The sequence below is a fragment of the Pneumocystis jirovecii genome (genome assembly GCF_001477535.1).
Source record: "Pneumocystis jirovecii RU7 chromosome Unknown supercont1.1, whole genome shotgun sequence".
Lineage (NCBI taxonomy): Eukaryota > Fungi > Ascomycota > Pneumocystomycetes > Pneumocystales > Pneumocystaceae > Pneumocystis > Pneumocystis jirovecii.
This window is the reverse complement of record NW_017264775.1, coordinates 618,399-635,195: the sequence shown is the minus strand read 5'-3', so window position 1 is coordinate 635,195 and position 16,797 is coordinate 618,399. Positions and strand designations below refer to the sequence as shown.

Sequence of the window (16,797 nt, the reverse complement as noted above, 5' to 3'; positions counted from 1 at the left end):
AAAGCATACAGCGTGCATAGCGTATAGTATATAGTGTATATAGTGTGTACAGCACACAGCGTGCAGCACAGCACATGGGCATATAGTGCATATAATATATCCGCTGTACATGCACTCTGCGGTGTATGCACTACGACTATGCTGCTGTGCATAACTGTGCATACACACTGCACACCTACGGCGACTGCTGACACAGTGCACCGTAAGCATTAGTGCATGCTGTATGTATGCACAGTGCATATATATACATATATATAGACATATACATACGTATATGCACATACACACAGACATACACATACATACTATGCACTGCACACTGTACATACACACACATACTATATGCATACCATGGTTATACTGCATTATGTGTACTATACATATACATACACATACTATACACTATATACACTATAATATGTGTATAGTGCACAGTGTATACTATACACTACAGGCCACACAGTCGCAGTGTGCTGCATAAGCTGTGCTATCCACGTGCTGTGCACACTACATTTATACAGAATATCCACTCTGCCACTGACACTGCACGCTACACTGCACACTGGAAACTGTGTGCACACTTAGCCATGCCATACGCACCGTGTTCTGTGAGTATATCTTGCACTGCACTACACTATACTTTGCACTACACTATACTTTGCACTACACTATACAGTACATTATACTATACAGTATACTTTGCACTATGCTATACAGTATACACTGCTGTATGCACTGCTGTATGCGCTATACATATAGCATAAGTGTATACTGTGCAGCAGAGTATATGCACAGCGTGCATTGTATACATTTATAGTATATGTATTATATATATTATATATATAATACAGCACGCTCTGCTGTATATTTGTACTGTACATTCCATTGCTGACTACGCTATACAGCTATACACGCTATACTATATACAACTATACATGCTATATATTATACAACTATACATACTATACACTATACAACTAGAGATGTTATATACTATACAACTACACACTGTATATACCGGCTTGCGGCAGCAGTGGCAGTCCGGTCTGGTGCAGAGTGGGAGTCGTTAAGAGGTACAAGGATATTAAAGCGTAAAAAGCGTCAGAGCACGGGAAAAGGCGTTGCATGTAAGGGTGCAGCTTGGATGCAGCGGAAGAGTAGCACCGAGAAGGCTATGGAGCATAAGACAGAACACTGTGCGCAACAACAGACCCGTAAAAACAAGTATAAGCGCACGTAAGGCTCCACAGTCAAAAAGAACTGTATTGTCAGCAAAAATACCACAAACACAGAGACAACTCTTGATTGCCTGGAGATTACTGTAGAGTACAACCCATTCGATGATATAGAAGGCCGCTGGAGATTCATGTGGCCAGATAAACATAAAGACAGCAAGAAAGCGGATGCTAGAGGAAACAAGAATGGCGCAAAACAGCATATTGGGCCTGTAAATAGTTAAAAATACGTGTAGAACTGCCTGCATATGAATAGAACCGTTTCCAGCCGAGCCAATAGCGTGCAAGTATCCAGGGTCCGCTGTGGAACGAGAGATTTTGGACAAGAGAAAGTCCAAGAAAGTAGAGTGCAAGAAGGAGTCCTGCAAGGGCAGAATCTGGTGCTATACGTATAGAATCGTGTGTAGAATTGTGTGTTGCACTAATCCAAATGAAAGCTGTAGATCAGAGAGTGTTACAAGAGACAGAAAGATGTGAACAGTGTTGGAGGCTCACCGGCATCAAAAAGAATCAGAAAAAGCCAAAAACGGGCTACATAAGGCTAAAACGTCAGCAGGTAATGCAGCACAGAGACATACACTAAAACATGTATTTTCAACGGCCAATTGGTTAAAGAGGAGGTGTCTGTAGACCTGCATAAAGATTAGCAGAGATCATCAAAGATCCAATGGGATCAAAGAGTTATTTCCAGGTATTTCCAGGAATTATAGTGGATTGTAGGAAAAACCATTGTAGCAAAAGACCTACCTGAGGCTTGATGAGGATAAGGTCAATAGTGAGGATGACGTAATCGAATTCAACGTATTTGTCGGCAAAGCGTTTGCACCGAGGCTGACAAGTGAGCAGGGCGGTGCAGCAGGAAGCATACGCATTGTGTGAGGCGGAAGATGTTCTTTGAATACTCTGTATAGAGAGATGCGACAGGCTGTGCACACTCAACACACAGAAACATTGGAGTCGCAGCACTTGATGGTTATGGTTGAAGTGGTTGTCACGACGTTGCCAGAGTATAGTGTTGCTAGGGGGTTGCTAAGGTATCGACTATATGAATTTGAATATTCAGGAAAAGGGCTTTATAGGCCACTAATGGCTTAAGATGAAGCAAAAAAGAAGATGAAAATGTTCTTTTTACATAGAAATATGGGAATATAGCAAAAAGAGCGGTTTTTTCTTTTTAACTGATGAGGAAAAAAAGAGACTGTATTTGGGGACATGAGTGTGGTTTGTGAGAGGGCATCAGAGTGTACATGAGTATTTAATGGGATGATATATACGTATGAGCATTCTAAATAATGAAAATGTGTAAAAAAATGGAAAAGTTACATACTTTATGTGTTATGGTTGAAAAATCGTGTAGACTGGTGATTAGACACTGATTGAGAGGAATTGCTCGAATTTAGGGCCCAATTCTGGTTATTTTGGTTCTGAGCCAATAATAATAGAAGGAATATTGTGTTTAAGTGAATGGAATCTGAAGAATAGTGATTTAAAGGTGTTTGAGTTTTGAAATGACAAAAGGCGAATCAAATTGGCTTGAATGGGCATAGAGACGTAAAGTTTTGCCTCTGAGTATTTTGAAATGGTCTTTTAAGCGTCTCCATATACATTTATGTTATCACCAGTAGGTAGAAGATATTGATTATATGATTTCTGCTACACGGATAACTGGAGATACAAGAAAGAGCCTTTTTGGAAAAGTTGACATTCTGGTGATAACACGGGAATTCTTGGTATTGCATTATTCATAATTGTGATAAATACCACAATGTAGGTAACAGTGATAGACAAAAGTGGTGACAAAAGAAAATAAAGGATGTCTATAAATCTATTATGATGTTTTTTGTGTTTTGGTTGTATTATACAATATATAAAGTGATTTTAAAAGTGAGGCGAGATAATAAGTAAATTCGTGCATCAATAGAACATAAGACAATATAAAACAATACAGGGTAAACGATAGCATAAAACAACACAAGGTAAATGGTAACACAAAATGCAAGAAAAGTAATAATATAAAATGGAAAATAAAGGATAGGATAAAAGATACTTTAAATACCCTGTTGGATCACTTTTTGATACAACTAGTGATAAATACAAAAAACACAAGGATACAAGTATATATTATAAATTTTCAGTAAGTCACCCAAAATAACAGTAATCATTGCGGAAATAAATACAACAGTCCAGAAAATTGTGATGTTTTTGAGGCAATTAGATATATTTAAGCTTGGTTTTTATGGTTTTTGCATTATTGTGTTGTATACTAATTAGCTTTTTATATAACAAATAGTAAAGTGTGGTTGTTATATAAAGAGTTTTCTATGGTATTCCTGTTGATGTATTTAAAAATAAAATTAAGAGTATTGTATCTACAGTTGTCACAAAAAATGCTTTTTGTTATTACTATGTTTTCCAATGATGGATTTTCTTCTAGTTTTATATATATTCATATGGATGAAAAATTTTTTATTAATATTTTCATCTTCTGTTGCATCTGTATTTTGTGTAATTATATCACTTGGATTTTTAATCTTTTAAAAGTAAACTTCAAGTTATATTCGATATTGAATCAAAAATTATTGAAAGATTTAAAAATCAAATAAATCATGTTAAACGGATTACCCGAAGGATATCTTCCTAAATGGAATCTCATTGTTTCAGTAATAGCTTTCTTCAATACAATGCAAACTTATGTTAATTTGAAATTGACTCGACGTTTATATAATACTTCTGATCAAGGTACTATTTTTGTTGTGGAATAACCATTATTTACAATTATACAGTAAACGCTCTTGGAGCAAGACTTTTTGGGACTTGGACACTGGTCTCTGCAGTTGTAAGATTTTATGCAGCTTATCATATTTCTAATTCTGTGTAAAAACATGATAATACTTTATGAAAATAATTTACATAAATTAGTGTTTACGAAATAACATTATGGACATATTATATCGCGGCATTCCATTTCATTAGTGAATGGCTTGTATTTAAAAGCAGTAAATTTGGTGCACCACTTGCAGGACCACTTGTTGTTTCTAGTAATATTTAAACGGAACTACAGTCAATCTTAACGTTAATAGCCCTAACTATTATTTGGATGAACATATCTCGTGACAATTACATAAATTAGTAAATATTTGTGTTAAAATATTGGCCAAAAGTAAAAATTATTAAATTTTTATGGATAAATATATTGGTCTTATTTTTAACCATTTATACTCGATAATTTATATCCAATTTCTCTAGCTGTTCGTTCAGTGTTTTTTCTTTAATTTGTGGTATTTCTTTTATACGAAATAAGATATTGGCACCTTCATTACGCCGACAATTTACAAATTTTTTGGCGTTTATTAAAAGTACATTTGAAAGTTCTTTTAAATCTTCATATAATGAAATAGTATGTCTATATATAATATTAGTAATATTAAAATAATATTGTTGTCAAGTTTTACAAAATTTCGGATTTTATATTACAATATTTTTTATATATCTCTTTGAAATCATTTGAAATATTTGTATTTGTTTCATTCATTTTAGTCCATTTTTGACCAGGCGACTTTGATGAAATATGTTGTAAATCTTCAAAAACTGATAATAAATTTTGAAGTATCTGATCTTGATGATAAATAGTTTCACTAAGTCTGGTTTCATGATGTTTATATTTTTCAAGTTCTGAGGAAAAAAATTGTTTTTCTGCATTTGGTTTTATTTTTTTTAAAATTAGTATATTTGAAATATCATCATTGGAAATCTAAATATATAAATTTAGCTAATACTTCATATTAAAAAATGTAAAACCTTTTCTTTTAAATCTTTTAGAGTTGTTTGCCGCTCTCTTTTGATGATGCTTAATTTTTTTAGCATATTTTCTATTTCATTTACTTTATTTTGTATATCATTAAAATCATCAATATCTAAAAGGTTTTTATTAAAATTTTCGTGAATAACTTTTTTAATTTCTTGTTCATAGAAATTTTTGATAGTTTTTTCTCCTTCAATCAATATATTCATTTTTTGCGCAAAAGATTGATATTCAGATATCAAGCGAGAATCCGATTTAGTATATGAAGCAAAATTTTCTTTGTAGAGAACTAATTCTTTTCTCATTAATTGGGTTAATGAGCTAGATGAAGATTGGGTCCATCTATGCATATATTTTTTCTAATACATGTCAACAATTCATTAAAAGATAATATAAATATTACTCTCATTGTTTCAGATTCTCGTTCTTCTTCTTCTAAAATGAATTCTGTTTCATTTAAGTTTCTACTTATTTTTTCTTTTAAGTTTGAAAGATTATTAAAAAGATGTGAAATTTTAAATTCATTTTCTTGGTGAAATAATATTTCTGATAATTCGATAATTTCTTCTGGTATTTTTGACAATTCTTCAAACATAGTACAATCATCATATTTATATTGCTTCAAAGCCTTAGGTAATTTTAAACGATCTAGTGTTGTAATTAATTTTGACTCTGCATTTTCGCATTTTTCCAGTTCCTTTCTAATCAACTTAGCTTTTTCCTCGGAATATAAAGAAACACTTTCATGAATAGATAAAGGTATAAATTTGTGGAAAATATCTTGCCCAATTAATTCTTGTATATTCTGATTGGTATATATTTCTTGAATAGGGGTTGCTTTCACCATTGAAAGCTTTTCAAGGGGTTTAAGACATTTTTCATTAACAATAGGCTGATGATATATATAATCATTATCATGAGTTAATCTATTTTCCTTCTCTTGTATTTGTATATAAAAACTTTTGATTATATTATCAAAGTATGACATTGAATCAATTTTTAGCTTATCAGAATTTGGTATTGATAAAAGTAAAGAAGAAGAAAGTTTAGAAGCTTCATGAGATTGTTTTTTCGCTATTGCTAAATGTGTCAATGCTTCGCCATACATATCATTTTCTTCATTCACTAAGGCTTTATTTAAATGTGCTATAGATTTGTAGAATTTTTTCTTTATCTAATATCATTAATATTCTACTAGTATAAAGTAAAAAATGTACTTCAAAAAGTTGTAACCAATATTTTTTAAAAATTCTTTTCTGAACATTTACAGAAATTCTACTTATAATATTTTCGTAATACCAGGATGTTTGTGCAGAAAGCTTAGATATCATATTAGGCTTTTTTGATTTATTAATTTGTTTTTCACAAAGGATTTCTTGAGCCTGAGCAAGCATGATTTCGTATAAAGATTGGATTGTATCTTTTTCCAAATCGACACTTGGTGCATGTAAAAAATTAGTATTTATATATTCAAATACACCTGCTGATGATTGAAAAGAATGATATGCTTTTTTGAGACCATCCTCTTCTGACCTATCTTGTGTTGCTCCAATTGCAGAAAGCGTAGCTGCGATATTAAACATGACACATGCTTTTTCATATGCTAAAGAATACTGGGATATAGGTTTATTTGTAAATGCACAATACCTTTATGATTATGTAATATAAAAGAAAGTGGTTAATTATTACCATTTGAATAAAACTCGAACATTTTTTTCATCTATAGGGAATCTAAGACCTAAAAGCTCAAGCTGTCCATAATATCTAAAGGTATATATTAGTGGTACAGTGTAAATTGTACATTCAAATATACTTATAAAGCATATCTCGACTCGTTAAATCCATACTTGTTTCTTGTATATCTTGCCGTAATTTATTGAGAATAAAACATTCCTAGATATAAATATGTTTTTTAACTAAAAAAAGATAATGTCACATTAGTATATTGGTTTTCATCAGTGGATGTAGTTTTAATGAATTGTTTTAATGGCTGAATCCAATCAAGATCATCTGTTCGTTTTTTTGGAAAACTACAAATAAATTAGATATTTATGGTATTTTGAAAACTTTTAAAAATTATAATATTTACTGTATGAGTGGAATTTGAGGCATTTTAAAATTATTTTTAAAACTTGTTTTAAACGAAATATCTTTTAATTTTCGAAATACTAAAATGACCTTAATACAATATTTGTAGATACAAATTTAATGATATTTCATTTATTTTGTGTAGTGTTAGTATATATTTTTGTTTTTGTTATATAATTAATGTTAATTAATATTTTTAAAAAATTAACTATGAAAAATCTTCAAATAAATTAATGGATTGGATAGCTTTTAGAAATTCTTATATTTTCATTAATTTAGTGATTTTATTGAACTTTATATTAGGTATTTTTTTATTTATAAGGTTTTAATAATTTTTTAAAATTTAAGATTTACAAATTTAAATATGTAAAATTTCTAAAAAATTATATTTCTTAAAAATATATATATAATTATTTACAAATATTTGAATTTTAATATAATTTTCATGATTTTCTTAATGGTAGAAATTCCTCATAAGTTTATATTTAAAAATTAGTCAGGAAAGCAATATGTATAAATACTAAAAAGTCAATTTATATAATTATGAACAAACATATTCACGTTTTAATTTTAATTGTTTATATAGAATAGACAATATATTAAAAGATGTAAAAATCAAAATATTTATAAAAAAAAATGAAATTATTTGTTTATTTAAAATATAAATATGATACTTCCTCATAAAAAAAATATGCTTTTTTTCATATTATTCCATTAATCTAATATTTTATAAACATTATATTAACTTCATGTTTCAAATCCGACTACTTTTTATTATCGATTGTTTTAAAGTTCGACAAAAATTATTTTTAAGATTGTTGTAGTTTTTTATTATGTTTTGTTTATTTTTGTGAAATGTATTTATATTTTAAGATATAATGCTTTTTCATTAATTAGGCTTTTTTCGTATTTTAATAGACTTTTAAATAATGTAATTGTTCCTGAAATTTTGAACGGTATTAGATTTTGACCCTTTTTATAATATTATACAAAGATAGATTAAGGAAAAATACTTTTTGGATAATAGAAAAGGTTAAAGTATTTTAGAGCCTTAATTTATTTAGGCTGAAATTTTTACTGTTTTTTGAATTCTTTTATTACATAATTTTAAAAATATGTTAGCGACACCTTGGACTCATACACGCTTTTATTTGTCCTTTATTAGATGTCGTAAAGATAAGTGTTTAGTTGCATCATCTTTATTATCTGTCAATGTTGTAATTTCCGCTGTTTTTTTGTTTTTAAGTCAAAAATGTTATTATGGCAGAGGGTTAAAAATGCATTATGTATATTTAAAAAAAAATACTCTTTTACCTTTAGGAATTCATGATATTCATTTTTCATCATCATATCAGCAGCCTTTGCGTCAAATTTCTGATTTTTTTAGGGATTTAAATTATAAGGAATTTTGTAAAAATGAAAAACTTAAAAAAAAGAATATTATGTTAAGAAAATATACTATAAGGGAAAGAATTTTTAGAATATGCTTTCCTGAATTTAGGGTCTATGGATGCAGACAATTTTCAACTTTAAGCTCTCTTTTAAAGTCTAGTGGAAGTGGTGGAAACCATGGAAAAGGGAAATTCAATGGTAAAAATCAAGAACATGGTCTTCAAAAGCCTGTTGTTCCGGAAGTATATCCTCGAATGATGGCATTACCTATTGTTCGAAGACCTTTATTTCCAGGTAGAACTAATTTATATGTTTTTCACTTTCTAATATTTATAGGTTTCTACAGTATGTATAGAATTTTTTAAAATTTCTATTTTTGGTTTATTTTTTATAGAAGCAGTTGTAATAAAAAATCCTTCTGTTACAGAAGCTATTAAAGAGATGATAAAAAGAGGTCAACCATATATTGGTGCATTTCTTCTTAAAGAAGATGTAGATACAGATACTATTACTAATATTAATCAAATATATAATGTAGGCGTTTTTTCTCAAATTACAAGCGTATTTCCAGCAAATAATACCGGGGATGAGAATGCTCTTACTGTAGTATTATATCCACATAGACGGATTAAAATTGTCAACCTGATAGGACCTCAAGTTAATGCAGATGGAGTTGAGAATTCTGAAGAACTAATAAATAACAATGATAATACAAAATCCGAGAATTTTGATTCTATAGAATGTATAGAAGAACAAAATGTAGAAAATAATTGTTTTAACAAAGAAACAACTAACGAACCTTCTATAGACGGTATTTTTAAAATTTTGACTCGTGTTTATTGTTAAATGAGTTTAGATGATAGTCATTATGCAACTTCTTTTTTAAATACTTATGATGTATCGTTAGTTAATGTAGAAAATTTAGTTGATGAAGATTTTGATCCGAAAAATAATATTATTAAAGCAGTTACATCTGAAATAGTAAGCGTTTTTAAAGATATTGCAACTTTTAATCCATTATTTCGAGATCAAATTGCGAATTTTTCTATGTCTCAGTCTATAGGAAATGTATTTGAAGAGCCTGCAAAGCTTGCTGATTTTGCGGCTGCTGTATCTACTGGAGAAGTAGCAGAATTGCAAGATATTTTAGAAACATTATCTATAGAAGCTAGATTACAGAAGTCATTATTAGTTCTAAAAAAAGAACTTATGAATGCTCAGCTTCAGAGTAAAATTAGTAAAGATGTTGAATCAAAAATTCAAAAAAGACAAAGAGAATATTATTTAATTGAACAAATGAAAGGTATAAAAAGGGAATTAGGATTAGAGAGTGATGGAAAAGACAAGCTAGTTGAAAAATTTAAAGATAAAGCATCTAAACTTTCTATGCCAGAAAATGTAAAAAAAACATTTGATGAAGTATATTTTTAGATATTTTTTATTACGTATTTAATTTGGAATAGGAATTAAATAAACTTATTCATCTAGAGCCGTCTGCTTCAGAGTTTAATGTAACGCGGAATTATTTAGATTGGTTAACTCAAATACCATGGGGACAGCAATCTGCAGAAAATTATGATATCAATCATGCTATGAAAGTTTTAGATGAAGATCATTATGGATTAAAGGATATAAAAGATCGAATTTTGGAATTTATAGCAGTTGGTAAGCTTAGAGGATCTGTTGAAGGCAAAATTTTGTGTTTTGTTGGACCTCCTGGTATATTTTTAATAATGTTGCCATTGTTCTGATTTTTTAAGGTGTTGGAAAAACATCTATTGGAAAATCGATTGCAAGAGCATTAGATCGTCAATTTTATCGTTTTAGTGTTGGAGGCCTTTCTGATGTTGCCGAAATAAAAGGTCATAGAAGAACATATGTTGGTGCAATGCCTGGAAAAATTATTCAAAGTTTAAAGAAAGTTCAAACGGAAAATCCATTAATACTTATTGATGAAGTTGACAAAATCGGCCGAGGACATCAAGGAGATCCTTCTAGTGCTTTACTTGAACTTTTAGATCCTGAGCAAAATTCATCTTTCCTCGATCACTATCTTGATCTTCCTGTTGATCTTTCTAAGGTTTTATTTGTTTGTACTGCAAATATTATAGATACTATTCCAGGACCACTTTTGGATAGAATGGAAATTATACACATATCAGGTTATGTGGCTGATGAAAAAATGGCAATTGCAAAAAATTATCTTGCTCCAGAAGCTAAAGAGCTTGCTGGTTTAAAGGATATTGATGTTAATCTAACTGATGATGCAATTGAATCTCTTATTAAGTATTATTGTCGTGAAAGTGGGGTACGAAATTTAAAAAAACATATAAATAAAGTACATATTTTTAATATAGTAAATTTTTGTGACTGTTTTAGGTATACCGTAAATCTACTCTAGATATTGTTAAAGGTCTTGAAGAAACAGTTGAAGAGCCATTAATTGATGAAAAAAAAGATCAAAAAGAAAATGATCAAGATGACTTTAAAGCATGTTTTTCAAAGACTACTAAAAAAACATGGAAACCTTTGAAGGTTCCGGATTCTGTTTCTATAACAATAGATTCTTCAAATTTAAAGAATTATGTTGGTCCTCCTATTTTTACTACTGATAGACTTTATGATATAGCACCTCCTGGTGTTGTTATGGGTTTAGCTTGGACAAGCCAAGGTTCATAATTCGTGTGAATACATAGAAGTTTTTTAATATTTACAGGTGGTGCTGTTTTATATGTCGAATCCATTTTAGAAAATGTTATGTCAGCAACATCTAAACCTAATTTTATTTGTACTGGTCAATTAGGAGATGTTATGAAAGAATCATCAAGTATAGCATATTCTTATTCAAAAAGTTATATTTCTCAAAATTATCCTGATAATAAATTCTTTGAAAGAGCTCGAATTCATCTTCATTGTCCAGAAGGTGCCGTTCCAAAAGATGGTAATACATTTTTAAATAATAAGAAAAGCATTAATTTTTTAGGTCCTTCTGCTGGAATCACAATGACAACATCAATATTATCGTTAGCTTTAAACTATCCTGTACCACCATCTATAGCAATGACTGGAGAAATTACTTTAACTGGAAAAGTATTAAGAATAGGCGGTTTAAGAGAAAAAGTAGTTGCTGCCAAAAGATCTGGGGTAGATACTATTATTTATCCTGAGGCTAATCAAGCAGACTGGGATATATTACCCGATAACATTAAAAAAGGACTGATAGGTGTACCCGTTAATTGGTATTTTGATGTTTTTGGTGTAGTTTTTAAAGACATAGACAATTCCAAGGTTTCTATGTTATGGAAAAATGATGTTAATGGAAATGTTAGCAAAGCAATTTCGTAAAATTTATTTTTGATTTTTTTCTGCATTTCAACTTTTATTTTTGTATACATAAAATAATGTTTAAAGTTTATATATATGCATTTATATGTTTTTGTATATAGTAAAACTAATATAATTTTACATTATCTTAATTATAAATAAATATTAAAATGAATATGTTTTTTAAAATATTAAATATTTTTAGATTTTTTCATTGAATTTTTAATATATAATTTCTGTCTATATAAATTGTATTGCTTTATACTAATTTATTTAATAATGATTTTTTTAATTGTTTTTATCTTTTAAAACTCTGCTTAAGTTCTAGTTCGATAACTATTATATAAACGCATTGCGTAATATCAATTTCGTTACCTAAAATTCTCTAAATATAAACAGAAACTGAGATTTATTAAATATTTATTGTAGATTTGTATATGTACTCTTGATTACTAGTTACTGCAAAGCAATACTTTATCAGTATACAATTTTTTGAAGATGAGTACACAAGCAGGCCAATCTATAAATTCTATAGATGAACATGATGTTGATTTAAAGGATTGGATTATTAGAGTTAAAAAGCTTCAAGAAGAGCGTGATAGAGAAGATGAAGAACGTAACAAGAAACTTGAAGAAGTACGATTTAAATTAGATACTTTCTAGAATTTAATTATGTAATAATAGGAAATTTTGGCTGAAAGACGTGCTAGACATGAACGAAGAGCGCGTAATTTTAAAATATATACTTATGAATTAAATTGAATTTCTTAGAACGTGAGCTTTCCCTATCTCCTGATAGATTAAGTCATGTCTCTTCACCTGTATCTCGGCATTCTGAATCTTCTTTTTCTACTCTATTTAAAGAAAAAGATCCTGTTGATCGGAATTTGCTAAATTCACCTTCTCCTAAACGTAGTTCGACGAAAAATGTTAATGTATACACTTTCTCTTTTATTCATGAAATAAATTATTATAGGAACATTTAAAGAATGTTCACGATATATTGGAGCAAAAATATGTTTTAGATAGAACATGTAAAAAGACAAATGATATTCTATCGGTACAAGAGATGTCTTTGGGTAATGGTATTAGATAATATAAAATAAATTGTCTTTTATAGCATCGTTAGATAATACTCGGATGTATTCTCATAATACCATTTCTTTTCGAGACAAAAAGGATTGTTTTTCTACATCTTTTTTGCGCTCTAAAAATAATTCATATATTTCCTCATCATTAGAGGCTGAAAGATTAACTAAAATGGATTCTGGCAGTCTAGGAAATAATCAAACATCTCCGCATAATCTTTCTAATAATTATTCTTCTGAAGATGCTAGTGTTTCTGGGACAGTAACATCTGTTAGAAATCCTATTTATAAGTTATTTGTATTAATGTTTAAAGAATATTCCTTTGGAATCTAGTTCAAAATCTTTATATTCTGATACTTTAGTTTCAAATAAATTACTTGGAAGTGATATGCCATCATCATTATCGTCTAATAAAAATTTATCTTTAATAATGAGTGATATCTCTAGAAACCAGTTTAAAGGAAGTTTTGTGCAAAGCGCAATTATGAAAAATAATGATTCTCATAAATCACCATCTAAATTGTCTAGAAATAGTTCTGTTTCTTCACAGAAAGAATTAAGAACGGGTACAGAATCACTAATTAAAACTCCTATTCCTCAAAAAATATCAAATTTAAACAAAGAAACGAGTTCTTTGGAAGGTAATATAGCATTTTCTGAGGAAAAGGAGAATGTTTTTTCAAAAGCTAGTTCTAAATTGGATTTAGAAAAATCACATTATAGTGTTTTGGAAAATGCTAAAACAAGTATTGAAAATAAGGTATTTTAGTTTAATTCCAGGAAAAGATATTTATTTTCTTAAGACACTTTTAAAGAATCATGACGATTTAACATTTTTAAAAAATGCAGATTATGATAATTCTCCTTTAAAACCTATATCTTTAGAAATTGAGAAGTTAAATGTTTCTCCTGCTTCATGTCATGAATTTCAAAATACATTTAATAAATCAAAAAATAATTTTTTAGATCATTTTTCTACGCCTGATTCTATATCTACTAGAGATATTTTAAGTTCTAGTTCTTATAAAGAAAAATTTGGATCTTCGTTTTCTAATTCTTCAAAAATGGATTCTTTTAAAGCAGGAATACTTGACGTTAAAAACAATTTAAGACCTTCTTCTAGGATATTATCTCCTAAGCATGATCCTTTTAAAGACGGAATTTTGAATGCAAAAGAATCACTTAGACCTCTCTCTGCATCACCGCGAGAAAAAATAGATGTTTTCAGAGAACGTCTTTTAACTGCAAAATCTTCTTTAGGAAAATTAGGAAATAATAATTGTCGAATTCCTATTAATGATTTTTCTCCTTTAGGGGCTAGAAAATTAAGTATAGTGTCTTTTTTTCTAAAATTTTCTTATTTTAATAGATCATATAAATAATACATCTTCAAATGCTTCCAATGCAACTGTGGCTTCTTTACTTAAAAAAGGATGTTCCAAACAATTTTTAGACTCTCAGCATAATTTTCATGAGAGTAGTACGAATTTAAGGAAAAGTTTTCCACTTTCTCAAGATTATAGCTCATTATCTCATTTATCTATGGAATCGCACACTATCATAAAAGATGACAACAATAAATTGACACATGTTTGATATTCTTTTGTCTTTTTATTTTGTTTATTTTATTTAGATTCCTAAAAATCATATTAAAAGTCATCAAAAAAAAAATTCTATAAATTCAGTAAAAGCAGTAAGATCTCTTTTTTTTTTGTTAAATATTAATCTTAAAGTTTGATATGAGTACTTCTTTTCAGGATCCGACTTCTAAACAAATTTATCAAGATAACAATAAAATAGATGATATAAAATGGTCAAATTTAAATTTTAGTAGTACTTCGTTAAAAGAAGTCCAGCAATATTTTGATGACAAAATTGATGATATTGGACCTTCTAACAAAAATAGTATTCAATCTAATTTGGATTCTGAATTATTAACTATATCATTTAAAGATGATATAAATAATAATTTTTTTAATGAAAAAACTGATACGGCATCTACAGATACACTTATAGCGGCTTGGACTCAGGCTCTTAGTAAAGAAAAGTCTAAACGTTCTAAGCCGTCAATTCAAGAAGTCTGGAGTGATAATAAAAATATTGCAAAACAATCCAATGAAATTGATGTTAATTTAAGAAATTATGTAACTACGGGTATTTCTAGTTTCTTAAATAGTTTAATAAGATTGAATAATAATAAATATATAGATTCTAATTACGATATAATGAAATCAGGTTCAGATTTTATGGTTAATAATTCAAAAATAAAATCTTAAATAATTTGGTTTTGGGTACTAATACATTTAGAAGCTATAAAAATGTTTATAATTTTGTAGGACATTTTACTTCAGATTACTTTAATAAACTATTTAATCTATTTAAATTATTATCTTTAAAAAAATATATTTTAAGTTCTTTTTAAGTTTTTAAAGTTAGTAGCAATATTAATATTTTTTTTAATTTTCTTTAGAAAAAAATAGTATTTTTTATATTATATTATTTGATTATTTTAAATGAATATAATTTTGATATTCAGAAAATTCATTTTATGGGATTAATAGATATGGTCGATTAAAATAATTGATTGGATCTAAGTTACCCGAGATGACTATATTTTTAATGAGATATATAGTTTATAATATAAAAATATCAGTGTATTTGAGCATCTATAGGAATTTGGATAGACATCAGTAGTTCTGTTTTTATGATTGCAGAACATAATACTTTCTAAGAAAAATATTTGAATTTTTAAAAAAATTATATCTGATTATTTACAAATTATTATTTATAGGCTTTATATTAAATTTCAGATTAATATTTATGGATTCTTCGATAAGAATGCTTTATTTATATATGCTTTAAGCATTATAATTTTATCCAAGAATAATTAAAAAATTATTTCAATAAAATAGCTCTATTCAGTTTATTCGATTCGTTATAAGAGAACATTACAATTGATCTGATGAGATTGATATGGTATTTATTTTTATTGAGAATAATAATTTATAGAATTAACTCTTCTAGATGTAATAATTTTTTATTGACAAAAAGGTTATTTAAAATATAATGCCTTTATAATTAAAATCTCTTATACTGTTTATATTTGGATGAAAAAAACATATTTTTAAAGAATATTTTATTATGAAAATCGTAGTACAAAAATTTTATTTAATCAGGTTGATTATAAAATTTAAAAAAAAAGAACTTTATAAATTCTATAGTATTATTCTGTGGAAAGATTATATTTTTGTTTCATGTTGATTTTTAAAATTATTATATTATTTGAATCATACTCGATTAGAGTTTTCAAATTTTAAGGGAAAAGGATGTTTGCATTTTTAAGTAATGATTATTTTTAGTCTTTAGAAAATAATAGAAATGTTTTTATTGTTATTTTTATTATAATAAATTTTTTATTATAAATATATTTTTTTAGATTATGTTATTGAATACTATGAAGAAACTTTACAATAATTTAAAAACATGTTTAATTTTATGCAAAATATATTTACATTATATTTATATATATTATCACATTAAAAAGACTTTTATTTTATTGTTATAAGTTTACTTTTTAACTATCTAGAGAATTTAAAGTTTTATTTAACGTCACGAAAATATGTTAATTTATTTGAAATTAAATATAATTAAAATTCGAATACTAAATAAATGTAATAAAGATTTTAAATAAATCTAGTTTTTTAATGAGTTTCAAAGTTGTATAACAATTATATTATTAATTTATATTTTTATAATTTACCTACAATAAATCAATCTTTTATTAATAAATATTATAAATATATTTATTTTTATATTTTTTATAAAAAAATAAAATTTTAATTTTTCTATTCTAATTATATATGTTCT

General features: G+C 27.7%; 7 protein-coding genes across 7 annotated transcripts; 5 read left to right on the top strand and 2 right to left on the bottom strand.

The window, feature by feature from the left end:
• Positions 1-1,084: 1,084 nt before the first annotated feature.
• T551_00323 (uncharacterized protein) lies at positions 1,085-1,483 on the bottom strand (the record flags this gene model as incomplete). The annotated part of the gene is made up of 1 exon (XM_018372590.1): positions 1,085-1,483. The coding sequence occupies one exon, from the start codon at positions 1,481-1,483 to the stop codon at positions 1,085-1,087; it is 399 nt and encodes a 132-aa protein (XP_018231530.1).
• Positions 1,484-2,527: 1,044 nt separating this feature from the next.
• T551_00322 (uncharacterized protein) lies at positions 2,528-2,983 on the top strand (the record flags this gene model as incomplete). Its single annotated transcript, XM_018372589.1, has 4 exons — positions 2,528-2,588; positions 2,636-2,727; positions 2,754-2,786; positions 2,861-2,983. 4 exons carry the CDS (start codon positions 2,528-2,530, stop codon positions 2,981-2,983), a joined length of 309 nt encoding a protein of 102 aa, XP_018231529.1.
• An 858-nt stretch (positions 2,984-3,841) lies between these two features.
• Positions 3,842-4,365, top strand: T551_00321 (uncharacterized protein; the record flags this gene model as incomplete). Its single annotated transcript, XM_018372588.1, has 4 exons — positions 3,842-3,974; positions 4,019-4,109; positions 4,155-4,273; positions 4,316-4,365. The coding sequence occupies 4 exons, from the start codon at positions 3,842-3,844 to the stop codon at positions 4,363-4,365; spliced, it is 393 nt and encodes a 130-aa protein (XP_018231528.1).
• Positions 4,366-4,448: 83 nt separating this feature from the next.
• T551_00320 (uncharacterized protein) lies at positions 4,449-7,149 on the bottom strand (the record flags this gene model as incomplete). Its single annotated transcript, XM_018372587.1, has 9 exons — positions 4,449-4,638; positions 4,688-4,986; positions 5,034-5,396; positions 5,441-6,211; positions 6,255-6,684; positions 6,727-6,801; positions 6,851-6,930; positions 6,974-7,067; positions 7,127-7,149. 9 exons carry the CDS (start codon positions 7,147-7,149, stop codon positions 4,449-4,451), a joined length of 2,325 nt encoding a protein of 774 aa, XP_018231527.1.
• Positions 7,150-8,240: 1,091 nt separating this feature from the next.
• T551_00319 (ATP-dependent protease La) lies at positions 8,241-11,862 on the top strand (the record flags this gene model as incomplete). The annotated part of the gene is made up of 9 exons (XM_018372586.1): positions 8,241-8,811; positions 8,854-8,862; positions 8,912-9,328; positions 9,374-9,936; positions 9,981-10,236; positions 10,278-10,855; positions 10,897-11,188; positions 11,234-11,458; positions 11,501-11,862. 9 exons carry the CDS (start codon positions 8,241-8,243, stop codon positions 11,860-11,862), a joined length of 3,273 nt encoding a protein of 1,090 aa, XP_018231526.1.
• Positions 11,863-12,339: 477 nt separating this feature from the next.
• Positions 12,340-15,206, top strand: T551_00318 (uncharacterized protein; the record flags this gene model as incomplete). Its single annotated transcript, XM_018372585.1, has 11 exons — positions 12,340-12,477; positions 12,526-12,568; positions 12,613-12,776; positions 12,818-12,926; positions 12,971-13,200; positions 13,244-13,690; positions 13,734-14,259; positions 14,300-14,520; positions 14,564-14,623; positions 14,664-15,084; positions 15,139-15,206. 11 exons carry the CDS (start codon positions 12,340-12,342, stop codon positions 15,204-15,206), a joined length of 2,427 nt encoding a protein of 808 aa, XP_018231525.1.
• A 686-nt stretch (positions 15,207-15,892) lies between these two features.
• T551_00317 (uncharacterized protein) lies at positions 15,893-16,525 on the top strand (the record flags this gene model as incomplete). The annotated part of the gene is made up of 8 exons (XM_018372584.1): positions 15,893-15,981; positions 16,061-16,083; positions 16,152-16,186; positions 16,232-16,258; positions 16,290-16,310; positions 16,367-16,415; positions 16,475-16,488; positions 16,517-16,525. The coding sequence occupies 8 exons, from the start codon at positions 15,893-15,895 to the stop codon at positions 16,523-16,525; spliced, it is 267 nt and encodes an 88-aa protein (XP_018231524.1).
• Positions 16,526-16,797: the final 272 nt, after the last annotated feature.